Raw genomic sequence first — 17,709 nt, 5'->3', positions numbered from 1 at the left:
TCAGTCTCAGGACAGTATGCTTCAAGGTAGAGAAACCCTGTATCTCTCAGGCCATGGAAATTTCCACTTGCCACATCTGCTCCCCATTTTTTATTTATTTACTTATTTTAATTTTAGGGGGCCACACCTGGAAGTGCTCAGGGGTTACTCCTGGCTCTGCACTCAAAACTTGCTTCTGGCAGTGTCAGGGGACCTTATGGGATGCCAGGATTCAAACTACCATCTGTCCTGGGTTGTCTGCGTGCAAAGCAAATGCCCTACCACTGTGCTATTGCTCTGGCCCCCTATTTATTTTTATTTTTCTTCTTTCTTCTTTTAATTTTATTTAATTTGCAACATAGAGAAAGGAGCTCCTGTCCACTTTTTTTTTAAAAAAAAAAAACAGAACCATAGAACATGAATCATCTTGTTCTGCCTCATGTTTCTATGTCTTCCTACAAACTGAGAAAAAAAAAAGTGGATCGGACCCAGGGGCCAAGTGGTTTCAGGAGCATTAAGTGGAAATAAAAACTGGTCAGACCTGGGGCCAGAGATATAGCATGGAGGTAGGGCATTTGCCTTACATCCAGAAGGATGGTGGTTCAAATCCCGGCATCCCATATGGTCCCCCATGCCTGTCAGGGGCGATTTCTGAGTGCAGAGCCAGGAATAACTCCTGAGTACTGCCGGGTGTGACCCCCCAAAAAAATGATCAAACCTAAATATCCAAACCAAAGTCAATGACAATAGAATCAAGAGACCCAAACTACAACAAGCTATACACAAAAGGGATCTGTTACACTAGCAGTCCAGGTATTGGTGAAGGTATGGGAGGCAGGCTGGGAACTATGGCAGAGGGAGGTCAACACTGGTGGTGGGAATGACCCTAATTCATTATCACTATGTACCTGAAATTCAACTGTAAAATATTTGTAATTCAAATTGGTCTCAATAAAACTTATAAAAAAATAAAATAAAATAAGAAAGAAAAACTATCTCCATTTGGGGGCTGAGGGGGCCAATACTGAAGCCAACCAGGCTGATGGTTCAATTTTTGGCTCAGTAATGTAGCACAGCTCAGAGCCAGGAGTTCTGAGATCTCTCTGCACTAGGGACACGCAGGCATAGGGCCTGAACAATAGTACAACAGGGAGAACTTGCCTGATATGAGGCCAACCCAGCTTCAATCTTTGGCCCTCTATAGAATCCTCTGAATGCTACCAGGAGCACAGAGCCAGGAGTAATCCCTAAACACTGCTGGGTGAAGTCCAAAATGAATGAATAAGCAGCTTAACAGAATAACTCAGGACTGAAGAGATAATACAGGGAGTGAAACAATCCTGGTTCAATCCCTGGCACCATATAGGGTCCTCAAACCTACAATGGCACCTGAGCACAGAGCCAGGAGCACTGCTGGGTATGATTCTCTGCAGGTTGGAATGGGGGGTCAGGAGGAGGGGGTCTCTATTACTTCCCTCTCCAAACACTGCTTTCTTCCCCCTTTCTCCTTCTCCCATTACTGCAGTTTAACTCTGCCCTCTTCCCCATATTTTCAGAGCTGGCATCCACACTGCAGTGCCTCTCACAAAGCCTACTCTCTGCCCACTCATCACCCTACCCAGAGTGGAAGGTCACACCCCATGTTTCCCATGCTGTGCCGTAATCTGGAGTCCTAACTGTTGGAAAGCCACCTGGTTGACTGCACTTTGTCTTCTGATGGTGGAGATAGGTGAAGTCCTAAGGTTTATGGCTGTTTATTGCGAGCTGGGACAAGGATAGGTTGGAGTCTGGCAGGCCTGAAGGTCTGATTTCTTGGCCATACAACATGATTGGTACATGGTACCCAGGGGTAGGTGGCTCTCCTGTCTTGATCCTTGAGTCAGCACTACTGGACCACTGTATTTGCAGGTGTACTCGTCCTTGTAAATGGTGGACAGGAAGCGCTGTCTCCCCAGTGGCGGCTCAATATGGTTGTACTTGCACTGTGGAGCAAAGACAAGAATCTGAACAGGAGTTCTTATAACTTCCAGAACCTCCTGTGGATTACCTATCCTTGAGAACCCCAAATCCTGGGGGGAAGTTCAGCCCTGAACTGGTTAATGGATGTATCCTAGAGATGAGGTGAGTGGGACCCCTTGGTTTAGACCAATTCAGGGGTGGACAAGATGCCAGAGAGAAATGTGAGGATGAGTTTCTGGGTGACTGACTCTGGGCGATACTGAGCTAATGCTAGGTGGGGGGTATAAGAGGTTGTAATGACATCAAGGTGACCCTGGGTTGGAGTGATAGTACAGAGGTCAGAGCACTGGCCTTGCAAGCAGTCAACCTGGGTTGAATCCCTAACACTGTAAAGGGTCCCTTGTGTCCCACCAAAAGTGATTCCTGAGCCCAAAGTAAGCCAGAAGTAAGCCCTGAGCATCACTGGGTGTGGCCCAAAATATAAAAGATGACCTTGGGGGATAGATTAGATACAGAGATTGAGAGAGAGAAAGAGAGAGAAAAAGAGAGAGAGAGATCTTAGAGGGCTGGAGCTTCAGGTTCCATATTTGCACTCGGGGTCCCCAGCCCTCCCCCCCAAAAGACTGACCTTAGCAAAGGACTGACCTTCCCTCCCCCCCAAAAGATGACCTTAGCAAACTCGATATTAATTTGGAAAGTGAGGGGAAGGCATAAACTTCCTGAGATAACCCTGCACCAATTCGGTGTTCCCTGGTTTGGGGAGTACTTCCTCTCCCAGCCCCTCACCCTCTGTAGCTGCTGGTCAGTCAGGGAGGCTGGACATAATCTATGTGGCTTCATCATCTTCTGCTTCAAGGTTAAAAAGTCTTGTTCTGAGTCAGGAGACAGTGAAGGGGATTGCATGCTGCCCCACCTGGCACTCAACCGCCAGCACTGTGAGGTTTAGCTTGCCCCCCCCCAAAATCCTAAAAACCAGAAATCTAAAAACCAGAGATTTAGGTGCGGGTGGACACATTGAGGGACTGAGGGCAGGGAAGAGCTTTTAAGGTCCAGGTCACAGAGTTAAGAGTTGGGGTTGAGGGCCCGGAGAGATAGCACAGTGGCGTTTGCCTTGCAAGCAGCCGATCCAGGACCAAAGGTGGTTGGTTCGAATCCCGATGTCCCATATGGTCCCCCGTACCTGCCAGGAGCTATTTCTGAGCAGACAGCCAGGAGTAACCCCTGAGCACAGCCGGGTGTGGCCCAAAAAAAAAAAAAAAAAAAAAAAAAAAAAAAGAGTTGGGGTTGAGTTAAGAGTTAAGGGGTTAAGAGTTGAATTGCGGGGGCCGGAGAGATAGCATGGAGGTAAGGTGTTTGCCTTTCATGCAGGAGGTCATCGGTTTGAATCCCGGCATCCCATATGGTCCCCTGTGCCTGCCAGGAGCAATTTCTGAGCCTGGAGCCAGGAATAACCCCTGAGCACTGCCGGGTGTGACCCAAAAACCAAAAAAAAAAAAAAAAAAAAAAAAAAAAAGAGTTAAATTGCCCCGCAAATTACAGTGGGTAGAGGATGGGTGGAGGGTAGTGGGCAGGTCAGGAAAGTGGGTCCAGGGCCTGGTAGAGGAGGTGAAATTAGAACTGGAAGAGGGATGATACAAAAAGGGGCGAGGTTGAGCCAAAGAGGCACTTCAAAAAGGAATAATAAAACGTATAAAAGGGTCAATATGAAAAGGGGCGGAGCTAGGGCCGGAAGGACAATATGAAAAGGGGCGGGACAATATGAGAAGGGGCGGGGTTAGGGCTGGAAGAGGGATGATGTAAAAGGGAAGAGTTGTGCAGATTGGGCCAAGGATGGGGAGGGAATCCTGACAGTGAGGACCTGGTAATTAATTGAAGGACTAAAAGCATCTAAGCATCTAAGAGGTGGAGCCAGAGGGGAGGAGCAGACCCACAGTGGGCAGGTCCACTGAGGTCATGGAACTCTTGGGTGGGCATGGTCACACTCACCACCCGTGCCCATGGGTAGGCTGCTATGCAGCAGGTGAAGGGTGGGCATGATGGGCAGCCTTGGCATCTCAGGGCTGCGATAGTCGGTGCTCATGGAGGTGTGGAAGAACTCCTTGAGCAGCATCGGATCCCCCAGGATAACATGACCCCGCAGTGCCTCATGAGGCTGATGGCGGGTCCCTGGCATGGGAGCCGTGGTGATGGGCTACAAAAAAAAAAAAAGTACAGTAGCTGGCATCTGGTGCCTGGACGGACATCCACTCTGGGCTACAGTTGAGGAAGTGTGGGTTGACACTGGGATCCCATTGTCCAGACTAAACTACCGAAATTTTCCAGTGGGTGCCTTGGCAAAGAGATCAGGGGATGCCCACCCTCACCCTACCCCCCAGCTAGGCTCTCCTTCCCTTCAGAAGTCCTGCTCACTTGGCCATGGCAAAGGCTCGTGGAGGTGCTGAAGCTGCCTGAACGCCTGTCCCCTTCCATGATGTGGGACTGCGGAGTATTGTCATGGTGGAGAAAAAAGGGCTCTGCATGGGCCGGAAAGATAGTACAGTGGGAAAGGGGGTGTGCCTTGCATGTGGCAAATCCCATTTCTCTTTTTTGGTTTTTGGGTCACACCCGGCAGTGCTCAGGGGTTACTCCTGGCTCTACACTCAGAAATTGCTCCTGGCAGGCTCAAGGGACCATATGGGATGCCGGGATTCAAACCACCGACCTTCTGCATGCAAGGCAAATGCCTTACCTCCATGCTATCTCTCCGGCCCCCAAATCCCATTTAAATCCCTGGCATCCCATAGGGTCCCTGTAAGCCTTTTCAGGAATGACCCCTGAGCACAGAACTAGGAATAAGTCCTTGCACTGCCAGCTGTAGCACCCAAACAAAAAGTACCCCGGAAGGGGCGGGGACTGCCAGTAGGTTTGGTGGCTGCTGGCCTACAATGTGGATGGCATCTTACCTGGCTCATGGGCATAAAAGTAATGAGCCCTCGTGGTTTTGTCACGGAAGAGGCAATCCCCGGGATGAATATGCACAGAATAGATGTGAGTAGATGCCTGGTCCTTATTATATCTTCAGAAAAGGAGGGAAAACAATCTGTGTAACCCTTCCCCCAATGCCCATTTACCTAAACTTTCTTTTGAGATGTTAATCCCACCTGGATGGTGAGACCCGCCCACACCTGGGATCGGGTGGGCTATTTTAAATAAAGAATAAAAAAAGTCTGGCTAGGGGAGGCGAGAAAAAGCAGAAAAGGGGGGGGCAGGAAAAAACGCTTAGCAGAGAAAGAGCGTGTGAGGAAAAGCATATGGTGGACAGGAGCCATGGAATAAAAGCAAGATGACTCTGATGAAACTTTAACGAATAGCTTATGAATTATTTCTCCCTTGTTACTCTGAATCTTCACTCCTGCTGGCCGAAGGGGCTAGAGGCGCTGTGCTGGGGGAGAACTCACTCAACACGTGGATCTCTATATAATTTTTGTTTTAATTAACAACTCTGGAATTTTGTACATGTGTGTGTGATGAGTACCCTGTAGTGTTCAGAGATGACTCCACATGGTGCTGATTTCCAATCTAGCCTCCCAATGCAAAGCCTATTCGTAGCCTCTAGTCATCTTTCTGGACTGAGGCTTTTGATTCAGGTTTTGGGACCACATCTAGCGGTGCTCAGAGTTTACTCTGAGGTGCTGAGTTCAAGGATCACTCCTGGCAAGGTTTGGAGGATCCTATACTATAGAATGCCAGAGACTGAACCTGGTTTGGCCTCATAGCAGGCAAGCGCCCTCCCTGTACTGACTCACTGCTGAGCTTTGGGGAAAAATTTTGGATTTAGGTGCTGGAGTGATGGCACAGCAGGTAGGGTGTTTGCTTTGCACACAGTTGACCTCAATTTGATCTCTGCCATTCCATGTGGTCCTCTGAGCCTGCCAGGAGTAGTTTCTGAATGTAGAGCCAGGAGTTGTCCCTGAGCACTGGCGGTTGTGGCTCCCAAACCAAACCAAACCAAACCAAAACAAAACAAAGCAAAACAAAACAAAACAAAACAAAACAAAACATTGAAACCACTGGCTCTGAATGTAGCCCAGAATCGTTGACCACTCTTTTTTGTTTTTGTTTTTGAGTTAACACCCAATAGCGCTCAGGGGTTACTCCTGTCTCTACGTTCAGAGATCACTCCTGGCAGGCTCAAGGGATCATATGGGATGCCAGGATTCGAACCAGCCCCTTCTGCATGCAAGGCAAACACCTTACCTCCATGGTATCTCTCCAGCTATCTCTCTTTTTTTAAACCTTATTTATTGATTGATTCATTGACTAATTGGTTTCTGTGCCACATCCAGCAGAACTCAGGGTTCTTACTGGCTTTGCACTCAGAAATAGCCCCTGGCAGGCTGGGGGACCATATGGGATGCAGGGAATCGAACCGGATCCCTCCTGGGTCGGCCACATGCGAGACAAATGCTGTACCACTGTGCTATCTCTTCGGCCTCTGTTGGCCATTCTTGTTGAATGGCCGTGGCCCTTTGGTGGAAGGTCACACAGTTTTCATGGGAAGCCACCCTCTTTGGTGAAATGCCACACCCCTTTAAGAAAGAGCACTCCCCCCTTCATGGAAGACCACATCTCTTCACCAACACCCTGTCCCTTTAGTGAAAGATCGCGCCCCCTTTCATGGAAGATCATGCCTTTTCGATAAAAGGCCATGCCCCTTTGGTGGAAGGCCCTTCCTTCTGTACCTGTCGGGTGGCAAATCCTGAAGTTTGAAGAAGTCTTTTATCTCAGAGGTCATGGGTTTTGGGTTTGCCTTGGTATCTCTTATTTCAATGCTGGAGGTGGCCTATATGCAGACAGGGGTGGGAATGGCAAAGCCACCCAACTTTTGGTCACTGCCCTCTCCCTGGCCATACCAGCTCTGACTTGACTTACCTTTGGACATGTCAAGGCTGGTGGGTTAGCCAGGGCCAAGAACTGTCTCTTGTAGGATGTCTCATTCTCCTGTTTTCTGGAGTCCCATTGCAGGAGGTTCGAGTCATCTGAGGCGGAGGTGAGAGAAAATGGAGGGTGAAACTTATGGGGATGGGGGTCTGTGCCTGGGAAAGGGGTGCAACGCTGATCAACAGAACCCGAGGGCTGCCTGCACCATAGACAATAAGCAGTAACAGGGAGAGTGGAGAGAGCTCAATGGATTGAGCATGGACTTTGCACCAAAGCAGGAGACTTGGGTATGATCCCTGGTGCCATACAGTTCCCTCCTACCCTCCAAGCACCATCAGGATCAACCCATGAGCACCATCTGAGGAGTAATCCCTGAGCACTGTTGGGTATGATCTCCAAGAAGCAAAAAAAGAACTGTAGCTGAAATGGTGACCATGCTTTGAGACCGACAATTCTTTTTTTTTTTTTTTTTTTTTGCTTGGTTTTGCCATGCTCAGGGCTGATTCCTGGCCCTACATGTATCCTGGCAGTGCTTGGGAGAACCCTATGGAATGCTGGGGATCAAATCTGGGTTGGCCACATGCAAGGCCAGAGCCCTCCCTGCTGTACTAACTCTCAAGCCTTGCACCCCATTTTCCCCCTCTTGGTCGCTGCCAAAGCAGCAATCTTGGGGTCTATCCATTCAGATATATTTAGCCCATGGATGAAAAGACTGACTCTGTTGGCTTGCTTCTCAGTCTATTGACAATTGGAAGCAGATTAAAATTTTATTTGTGGGTCACACCCAGAGATAGAGATGCTCAGGCGTCCCCTCGGGCACTGCTCATGGGACCACTGGGCTCCACTTTATGCAAAGGGGACCCATCTCTCTTCGTCACTAAATTGGATAATTCGTTTTTAATATTTGGAACACTGGGCTCAGGGATCACTCCTGGCAGTGCTCTGGGTCACCCATGATCAACATCAGTGCCCCCCCCCCCCCAGCTGTGCTCTATCTCCCCAGATTCTAAACTGGAGAAATATTTGCTGGGAGTTGGGATCTGCAATGTGGCACCCTTTGAGGGGCCATCAGCTCCTCCAGGAGTCGTGCTGTGTATGGTCATGGTGCATTCAGACCTGGGCCTCGAGCAGCAAGGGGCTGAACCCCCATACCCCTCAACCCCTGCCCAACTGGGGGGGATCCCCCAATTCCGGGGCTCACGGAGGTGCCTGCCGGCCCTGCGGCTCTGTGGGCACGAGTGATGGGGTTGGAAGAACTCCTGGTTCGTGGTGCACGGCAGGCGCCAGGGCTTGGACAGGTCGCCCTTGAGCACCGAGTCCCGGTCGAAGATGACGCGCGCGCCCAGGATCAGCTCGCGGGCATGCGGCGAGCCCGGCAGCCAGCGGTAGCACGCATGCGCCACGGAGGTGCCGGTCCGGCCGGTGCGCGCGTCCGTCTCCCCCGGCGCGCTCACGCGGCTGCTTTGCATAGCGCGGGTGCGCGCCTGCACGAGCGCGCGCCGGGCCACCTGCGGCTGCAGCGGCGGCGACGGGAACGCGCAGTGCGACTCGGACACGGGCGGCGCGCGCGCCCAGGCCCCAGGGGACGCGGGCAGGAAGGGCGGGCGCGGCGGCGCGGGGCGCAGGAGAGGCTCGGGGTGCGCGGCGTGCGGCGGGAAGTGGCGGTGCGACGTGGCCTGTCTGCTGTCCGCGTGCAAACGCACTTCGGGGCCCAGGGTGAAGTGCGACGCTCGGAGGAATTCCTGGCCCGACTGTGCCCGGGGCAGGAGGGCCCCGCAGGCCATCTCGAACCCGGGGCCAGCTGCAAAAGGGGTTAGGGGGATAGGTAGAGGACAAGGCTGTCTTTTAATTAATTAATCAATTTTAATTAATTTTATTTTAATGGATCAATAAAATCAGTGGTCCTCAAACTATGGCCCGCGGGCCACATATTGTATTTGTATCTGTTTTGTTTCTTCATTGCAAAATAAGATCTATGCAGTGTGCATAAGACTTCGTTCATAAGTTTTGTTTTTACTAGAGTCAGACCCTCCAATGGTCAGAGGGACAGTGAACTGGCCCCCTGTTTAAAAAGTTTGAGGACCCCTGATTAAATTCATAATAATTAATTATTTTGCAGTTAAAACCACACTTTTATTAACAGTTAAGTTTCACTGAACAACAAAAGCCAATTCAAAACAATAGAAATGTAAACTTCTATATTTTATAACATTTTATAAATTTATAAAATTATGGGGCCGAAGAGATAGCATGGGGGTAAGACTTTGCCTTACATGCAGAGAATTGGTGGTTCGAATCCTGGCATCCCATATGGTCCCCTGAGCCTGCCAGGAGCAATTTCTGAGCCTAGAGCCAGGAGTAACCCCTGTGCACTGCTGGGTGTGACCCAAAAACCGAAAAAAATTATAAAATTATAATTAATTTTTACTTAATTAATTTATTAATCGGTTGGGAGACTCTCCCCCCACTGCTCAGGGGTTACCCTTGAATGCTCTGCATGCAGGCATCATTCCAGGCTATGCTCTAGGGACCATCTGAGATGCCAGGAATCGAACCTGCCTCAGCTGCGTTCGTGCAAGGCAAGCGCCCTCCTCGCTGAACTATTATTGCTCCAGCCCCCCCCCCCAAGGCCACCTCCTCCCCATACCAGGGTGCCAGGCATCCGGGCTCCATAGCATGGGGCGGGGGGGAGATGGCAAGGAACCCAGCCTGCCCTGGGCCTGTGTGGGGAAGTAGAGATAAACATGCAAATTTGGGGAGATGAGAGGAGAATTCGGGGATGGGGTGGGGTGGCAGGGGTCACTTGGTTCAAACAGACCCACGTGGGCTCCCTTTGAGCCAAAAGGCTACAGAACAATGGATAAGGGCAGGATTGATAGGGAGGGCGGGCGCTTGCCTTGCATGCATAGTAGACCCGGGTTCTGATCCTTGGCATCCCATGGGGGCCCCCGAGCACCCTCGAGGAGTGAGCTCTGAGCACTACTGGCTGTGCCTCCCCCCATAAAAACAAAGATAAGGGGCCAGAGCAGTGGGGTATTTGCCTTGCAGGTGATAACCTAGGAGGGACCGTGGTTCGATTCCTTGTCCCAAGCCAGGAGCGATTTCTGAGTGCATAGCCAGGAGTAACCCGAGTGTCACCGTGTGTGGCCCAAAAACAAAAACCAAAAAACCGAAAAGCTAATAATGATGTAGCAGAGTGGCCCAGGACCTCTTAGTGAAAGCTAAGTTCCTCGCTTGTGAGGGGCTGGTACCTACGTGCTGGGGTGTCGAGGTGTGTGTTGGAGGCACCAAGAACTACAGGAATGGTGCTTGCATGAGCCTGATGCAGATGCTTCTGGGTTTCTCCAGTTCCTCCTGAGACCTGGACTCTGCCTATTGTGACCTACAGTGACACCCCACTTTTCACTCACAATGGGTCTCATGGGAAACCCCTGGGGCTTGTGTGGCTGTGCGTGTGATGCAGCCAGAGATTCCCCCTTAGTCTTCCAACACTGCCTGGAGGGAGACTCAGATACTGAGCTCGAAGGAAGTAGCTTCTGAGCACGAAGGTGTCTCCACAAGGAAAAATAACATAATCCTGGAAGGAAGAGAAGGGGTGCGGGTGGGGAGCAGCCCATGCAGGGGGGCAGGTGTACCTTCAAGAGAGAGTGTAACAGGCTCAGGCTGACCTGATTAGGAAACAGGCCTGTTTTGTCTGGTGCGCCTCACTCAATGTGGCCTTGTCTGATACCAGGGTTATCATAGATAGCCCACACAAGCTGCCAAACCGATTGTTAGCAATGACTGGGGGCCAGCGGCAGGGGTGAGGGGGTTGTGGAGGAGTGGGGGTTAGTTAGGGAAGTGGGGAGGACTCCAGGCAGGTTCCCTTCTGCTCCTTCTCCAAGTCAGATGCAGGGAAGACCGTTGAGAGAGGCTGGGACACAGGCTTTGCAGAAAGGAATGAGGTCCAGTTTTAATTCTACTCCAAACAGCAGAGGGTTCCCCTCAATCAAGGAGTAGCTCGGTATGGCCCTGTTTAAAGAAAATTAACCCAGGGCTGGAGTGATAGCACAGTGGGGAGCACGTTTGCCTTGCATGTTGCAAACCTAGGTTCGATCCCTGGCATCCCCCTAGGGTCTCCTGAGCATTGACAGGAGTGATTTCTGAGCACAGTGCCAGAAGGAACTCCTTTTTTTTTTTTTTTTTTTTTGGTTTTTGGGCCACACCCAGCGGTGCTCAGGGGTTACTCCTGGCTGTCTGCTCAGAAATAGCTCCTGGCACGCACGGGGGACCATATGGGACACCGGGATTCGAACCAACCACCTTTGGTCCTGGATCGGATGCTTGCAAGGCAAACGCCACTGTGCTATCTCTCTGGGCCCAAGAAGGAACTCCTGAGCATAGTTGGGTGTGGCCCAGAAACTCAAATAAAAATTAATGAAAGAAATAAAAATTAGGGCTGGAGAGATAGCACAGTGATAGGGCGTTTGCCTGCATGCAGTTGATCCGGGACAGACCAGGGTTCGATTCCTGGTATCCCATATGGTCCTCCAAGTCTGCCAGGAGCGATTTCTGAGCATAGAGCTAGGAGTAATCCCTGAGCACCGCTGGGTATGGCCCACAAAAAACAAAAACAAACAAAATAAAACAAAACAAACGGCCTAGCCCTACCCTATTAATGAACGTTGACTAGAATTCTGTAGGGACCCTCAACTATGTGTATTTGGTACTTGGAACAGGACTTGGTAGCTGAGGCATGGGAGAGAATGTTTTGTCCTGTTATAAGGCCATAGGTACAGAGTGGTGGCAGCACTGATTGAAAGGACAAAGCCAGCATTGAGGGTTTGGCCTGAGGCTATCCCTTCTGTATGCCCACCTTGGGCTTGGCTGGCATTTTTCTTTTTCTTTTTCTTTCTTTTTTTTTTTTTTTTTTTTTTTTTGGGTCACACCCGGCAGTGCTCAGGGGTTACTCCTGGCTGTCTGCTCAGAAATAGCTCCTGGCAGGCACGGGGGACCATATGTATGGGACACCGGGATTCGAACCAACCATTTTTGGTTCTGGATCGGCTGCTTGCAAGGCAAACGACGCTGTGCTATCTCTCCGGGCCCATCTTTTTTCTTTTTCTTTTGTTTTTTGGGTCACACTCAGCAGTTACTCCTAGCTCTGTGCTCAGAAATCACTCCTGGCAGCCTCAGGGGATGTCATGAATCAAACCGGTTCTGTCCTGAGTTGGCCTCGTGCAAGGCAAACATCCTACTGCTGTGCTATCTCTCTGGCCCTTGACTGGCATTTTTCTTTGTTTATTATTTTGGTTTTGGGGCCACACTTGGTAGTGCTCAGGGGTTACATTGGCTCTGTGCTCGTAGATCACTCTCAGCAGGCTCAGGAAACCATATGGGGTGCCGGGGATCAAACCCAGATCCATCCTGGGTCAGCTTCATGCATGGCAAACACCCTACCCCTGTGCTACTGCTCCGGCCCATATATGTTGGTTTTGTTTTTAGATCTCACTAGGCTGTGCTCAGAACTTAGTCCTGGCTCTGTGCTCAGGGATCACTCCTGACAGATCTTAGGTCACCATACATGGTGCCAGGGATCAAACCCAGGTCTTCCATATGTCAGGCAGATGCTCTACCTGGTGGACTCACTTTTTGACTCTCGTGGCTGGGATATTTTGAGAGGGCAGCCCATACCCAGTGGTTCGCAGGGCATATACCTGGCTCTGCACTCAGGGATTACTCCTGGTGGGTTTCTGAGGATTCTATGGGATGCTGGAGATCAAATCCAGGTGGGCTGCATGCAAGACAAGTGTCTTTCCCACTGTACCATGGCTCCAGCCTCAGGAGTTTTCTGGTATTGCTCAGGAATGCAAACCTAGGAGGAGGCAGGGCATTGAGATCTCTGTAAGACAGGAGGTAGCTCTGGGGTTAGATATTAGTATATCGGAGCCGGAGAGATAGCATGGAGGGTAAGGCGTTTGCCTTTCATGCAGAAGGTCATCGGTTCGAATCCAGGCGTCCCATATGGTCCCCTGAGCCTGCCAGGAGTGATTTCTGAGCATAGAGCCAGGAGTAACCCCTGAGCGATGCAGGGTGTGACCCCCCCAAAAAATTAGTATATCACATGCATGAGGACTGAGTTTGATGCTCAGCTCTATATACCCCTCTAAATACTATAAGGAGTTAGCCCAGGTGACCTCCAGCGCTCATATGTTGAACATTGCCCCGCAATTAGGCCTGAACATTGAACTTTCCAATTAATCTGTCTGGGAATGGGGCCAAAGAGATATCACAGCAGTAGGGCGTTTGCCTCGCACACAGCCGACCCAGGATGGATGTGGTTTGATCCCCGGCATCCCATATGGTCCCCCAAAGCCTGCCAGGAGTGATTTCTGAGGTCAGAGCCAGGAGTAATCCCTTAGTGCCACCGGGTGTGGCCCCCAAACCATAAAAAAGTCTGGGGTATGGGGCCGGGCGGTGGCGCTGGAGGTAAGGTGCCTGCCTTGCCTGCGCTAGCCTAGGACGGACCACGGTTCGATCCCCCGGCGTCCCATATGGTCCCCTAAGAAGCCAGGAGCAACTTCTGAGCGCATAGCCAGGAGTAACCCCTGAGCGTCACAGGGTGTGGCCCAAAAACCAAAAAAAAAAAAAAAAAAGTCTGGGGTCAGGCCTGGAGAGATAGCACAGTGGTGTTTGCCTTGCAAGCAGCTGACCCAGGTGGTTGGTTCGAATCCCGGTGTCCCATATGGTCCCCTGTGCCTGCCAGGAGCTATTTCTGAGCAGATAGCCAGGAGTAACCCCGGAGAACCACTGAGTGTGGTCCAAAAACAAAAACAAAAACATAAAAAAAGTCTGGGAATACCTGGGACCTCCCCGCCCTGAACAATGCTTGGTAATTTTCTACTCCCCAAAGAAAGAGATAGCTGGGCCGGAGAGATAGCATGGAGGTAAGGCGTTTGCCTCTCATGCAGGAGGTCATCGGTTCGAATCCCGGCGTCCCATATATGGTCCTCCCGTGCCTGCCAGGAGCAATTTCTGAGCCTGGAGCCAGGAATAACCCCTGAGCACTGCCGGGTGTGACCCAAAAACCACAAAAAAAAAAAAAAAAAAGAAAGAGATAGCTGCCTTTGGAGGGAGTTGGGTTCTTTTTTAAATTAATTTTTTGGGTCCATACCTGGTGGTGCTTAGATCTTACTCCTGCCTCTGAACTCAAAAAATCATTCCTGAGGCCGGAGAGATAGCATGGAGGTAGGGCATTTGCCTTGCTTGCAGAAGGATGGTGGTTCAAATCCCGGCATCCCATATGGTCCCCCGAGCCTGCCAGGAGCGATTTCTGAATATAGAGTGAGGTGTAACCCCTGAGTGCTGTCTGGTGTCCCCCCCCAAAAAAAAAATAAACCGAAAACAAAACAAAAAAAAACCACTCCTGATAGTGCTCAGGAGTCCTTATGGGGATGCTGGGTATCGAACCCAGGTTGGCTGCATCTGAGGCAACACTTTACCTATTAGTCTGGCCCTATGATCTAAAATTTTCTCTTTGTTTTTGTGCCATATCCACCAATGCTCTGGGGTTACTCCTGACTCTGCACTCAGGAATTACTCCTGATGGTGCTTGGTGGGGAGAACCCTATGTGATGCTGAGGATTGAACTGGGTCAACCACATGCATAGTACGTGCTCTCTTCATTGTATTTCTCTCCGGCCTTACTAAAATTTTATTATTTAATTCAAACCTAGGAGACTGGGCTTGCGACTCAGTGAAGCTAAAAGTTAGATCCCTGACATAGACAGGGGATCCCAGTGTCACAAGGAATGTAACTATCCAAACACTAATATACAATAGCAGCAATGGAAAGTTTGGAGGGTGAAAGTAAAGGGAAACTAGAGTTTCTATATGACCCAGCAAGTCTGGGTGAGGGGTCAACCCCGAGGAATTAAAAGTAAAGATGGGAACAAAGATTGCAACATCCTGTTGTTAGGCACCTTAGCCACAGAAGCCAAAAGATGGCAACAAATCCCTCATCTGTGTGGACAAACAAATGCATAAACAGCCAAAATGTGGTCTCTCTGGATATTCTTTTTTTTTTTTGTTTTTGTTTTGCTTTGTTTTTTGGGTTATACCCAGCACGGCTCAGGGTTTACTCCTGGCTCTATGCTCAGAAATCGCTTCTGGCAGGCTCAGGGCACCATATGGGATGTCAGGATTTGAACCACCATCCTTCTGCATGCAAGGCAAGTGCCCTACCTCCATGCTATCTCTTCGGCCCCTTCTCTGGATATTCTGCAGTGAAGAGGGATATGCTGGTACAGGATTTTGAGAAACCTTGACATTGTCACCTTAAGGCAAAGCATCAATGGTTGCAAGAACTAAAGGGTCGGGTCTGTGGTGGTAGCCAGCGGTAGGGCGTTTGCCTTGCATGTGCTAACCTAGGATGGACTGTGGTTCAATCCCACGGCATCCCATATGGTTCTCCAAGTCAGGAGCGATTTCTGAGAGTATAGCCAGGAGTAACCCTGGGTGTCACCAGGTGTGGCCCCAAAACAACAACAACAATAACAGCAACAACAACAACAAGAACATAAGAACTAAAGGGTCAGAATGATGTAATGAGTTGTCGGCTGATCTGGTTTTTTTTTTGGTTTTGGGGGGGTCACACCCGTTGATGCTCAGGGGTTACTCCTAACTAAGCACTCAGAAATTGCCCCTGGCTTGGGCGGACCATATGGGACACTGGGGATCGAACCGAGGTCCTTCCTTGACTAGCGCTTGCAAGGCAGATATCTTACCTCTAGCGCCACCTCACCAGCCCTGTACTCGGCTGATCTAGGTTAGATTCCTCACATCCCATATAGTCTCAGAGCACAGGCAGGAGTAAAGAATCCCAGAGCATCATTGGGTATGATTCCCCAAAAACCCTAATGGAGAGGTGGTAGAAATAGTATAGTGAGGAGGATATTTGCTTTGCACATGGCCAACCTGGGTTGTATCCCAGGATAATCCCTGAGCGCAGAGCCAGTATAAACCCTGAGGGCTTACACACACAGATGGTGTGCCCTCTGTCCACCAAAAAATAGAGAACTAATCTGGCTGGGAGATAATACAGCAGTTGGGGTGTGTGCCTAACAAACTTCTAACCAGTGTTTGAGTCCAAGCACTGAGAATTGTGGGATGTAATACCCTCCATGGAACAATACTGCCCCCCACATAACATCAGAATAGGCAGACACAGGGGCCAGAACTATACCACAGAGGTAATGCATTTTTCCTTACCATTCCAGGTGGACCCCTGAGCCTGCCAGGAGTGATTTCTGAGTGCAGAAACAGGAGTAACGCCTGAATGCCACTGGGTGTGACCCCCGAATAAAAGTTTTGGAGGACTAAAAAGATAATACAGTAGGAAGGGCATTTGCTTTGCATGTGACTGACTCGGAATTTAAAAAAAATATTATCTTTATTTAATCACCTTGATTACAAACATGATTGTAGTTGGTTTCAGTCATAAATAGAACGCCCCCCCCCAAAAGAACACTCCCCTTCACCAGTCACCAATGTCCCCAGTCTCCCTCCTCCCCCCATCTGTATTTGAGACAGGCATTCTACTTCTCTTATTCACACTGTCACCATAGTTGTACGTGTTGTTATTTCTCTTAACTGCACTCACCACTCTTTGTGGTGAGCTTCATATCGGGAGTTTCTGCTTCTTGTTCCTGCCAGCAAAATTAACTGCAACCTGCTTACTGCTTCTGCAAAGCAGTTCCCCAAAAACATTAAAAGCCCGAGTTCACGTCACGGTTCTGTTACTGTGGGGCCAAAGTTTCACTGATTTCCCCCAATTCCAAAGCTCCCAAGTGTGACAAAGATAAACTCTGGGCGGCCTCTACCCTTCACCCAGTTTTTCTCTCCTGGGAATTGCTAAGGTTACCAGATTCCTATCTACTCTTCTAGCCTGATCCTTGGCATGGATGCAACTTTCTGAAAACCTCTTCTAAAGGGTGGCAAACAGCCTTACCGGCTAGAGAGAGATAAGGAGGTGGAGAAAGACAAAACAGAAAAATTAAGAAATATGAGGGAGGGAGCGATAGCACAGCGTGGTGGACATTTATTTGCTTTGCAGGCAGCCACTTGGGTTGGATCACTGGCATCCCATAGGGTCCCAGAGCACGGCCAAGAGTGATCCCTGCCTTGACACCTACCCAGTGTGGCTCTCAAACAAAAACAAAAACATCTATTTTTTTTCTCAATAACTTCACTTTCCCTTTATCTTGAAACAAATGAATTATGATCAGGTATGTCAACTGTATGATGCATTTTCTTAATAAAAAAAATTAACCTTTGGAGGTGGGACAAGAGAGAGGGACGGGGTTCAGAGTAGCACCCCACCTTACAGCCTATCTTACCATCGTCTTATTTTTCTCACCCTCCTCCTATCCTTTTTGCTAAAATAAAAAGCATTGTAGCTGTAAATAAATAAGAGGAAAAAAAAAAAAAGCACACCCCAAAACCCAAACCAAAAACAACAACAGAAAAGAAAAATCCCTTCTGGAACCAATCTTGGGACAGGAGTAGGTTTTTTCCCTGGCTCATGCATGCATGGGTGAACTTGCCTAAGACCCGCCTTTGTCGGGGTACAGTGCATGGCCCTCCCGGGACTAAGTCAAAGTTCCCTAGCGAGCCACACAGTCGGGGTGAACGTAGCCAAGCGGGGACAAAGGGCTGCTCCCGAGGGTGGGAGAGGCTGGACGAGAGCGGAGTAAGGCCGCCGCGCCTGCGCAGAACGACACCGAGGAGAGGCGGGGCCTGGCCCACCCGGAAGCCCCGCCCCAAACAAAGCCACGCCCACCAACTCGAGCCCGGGTCACGCCCATTCCGGCA

At 49.9% G+C, this 17,709-nt stretch overlaps 2 protein-coding genes across 2 annotated transcripts in view; one reads left to right on the top strand and one right to left on the bottom strand.

The window, feature by feature from the left end:
* Positions 1-17,709, top strand: part of CLEC4G (C-type lectin domain family 4 member G) — a 284,468-nt gene that overhangs the window by 191,804 nt on the left and 74,955 nt on the right. The gene's annotated exons all lie outside the window — the stretch shown is intronic.
* TEX45 (testis expressed 45) lies at positions 1,734-8,642 on the bottom strand. Its single transcript, XM_049788272.1, has 8 exons — positions 8,060-8,642; positions 6,850-6,956; positions 6,660-6,760; positions 4,881-4,993; positions 4,348-4,451; positions 3,925-4,129; positions 2,725-2,810; positions 1,734-1,961 (listed from the first exon to the last, which is right to left on the bottom strand). The coding sequence occupies exons 1-8, from the start codon at positions 8,640-8,642 to the stop codon at positions 1,734-1,736; spliced, it is 1,527 nt and encodes a 508-aa protein (XP_049644229.1).

This window comes from Suncus etruscus, chromosome 15 (assembly GCF_024139225.1).
Source record: "Suncus etruscus isolate mSunEtr1 chromosome 15, mSunEtr1.pri.cur, whole genome shotgun sequence".
Classification (NCBI taxonomy): Eukaryota; Metazoa; Chordata; class Mammalia; order Eulipotyphla; family Soricidae; genus Suncus; species Suncus etruscus.
The sequence above is the reverse complement of the archived record's forward strand: the minus strand, read 5'-3'. Positions and strand labels throughout refer to the sequence as shown.

Bases quoted from the DNA above. Each gene is read 5' to 3' on its own strand.
- TEX45 (XM_049788272.1), bottom strand. From the start codon at position 8,642: ATGGCCTGCGGGGCCCTCCTGCCCCGGGCACAGTCGGGCCAGGAATTC. The intron at 4,130-4,347 runs GTGAGCAGGACT...TTTTTTTTGTAG, and splicing joins CGAGCCTTTGCCATGGCCAA to CCCATCACCACGGCTCCCAT. The intron at 2,811-3,924 runs GTGAGTGTGACC...CTCCTGACTCAG, and splicing joins CCTACCCATGGGCACGGGTG to AACAAGACTTTTTAACCTTG.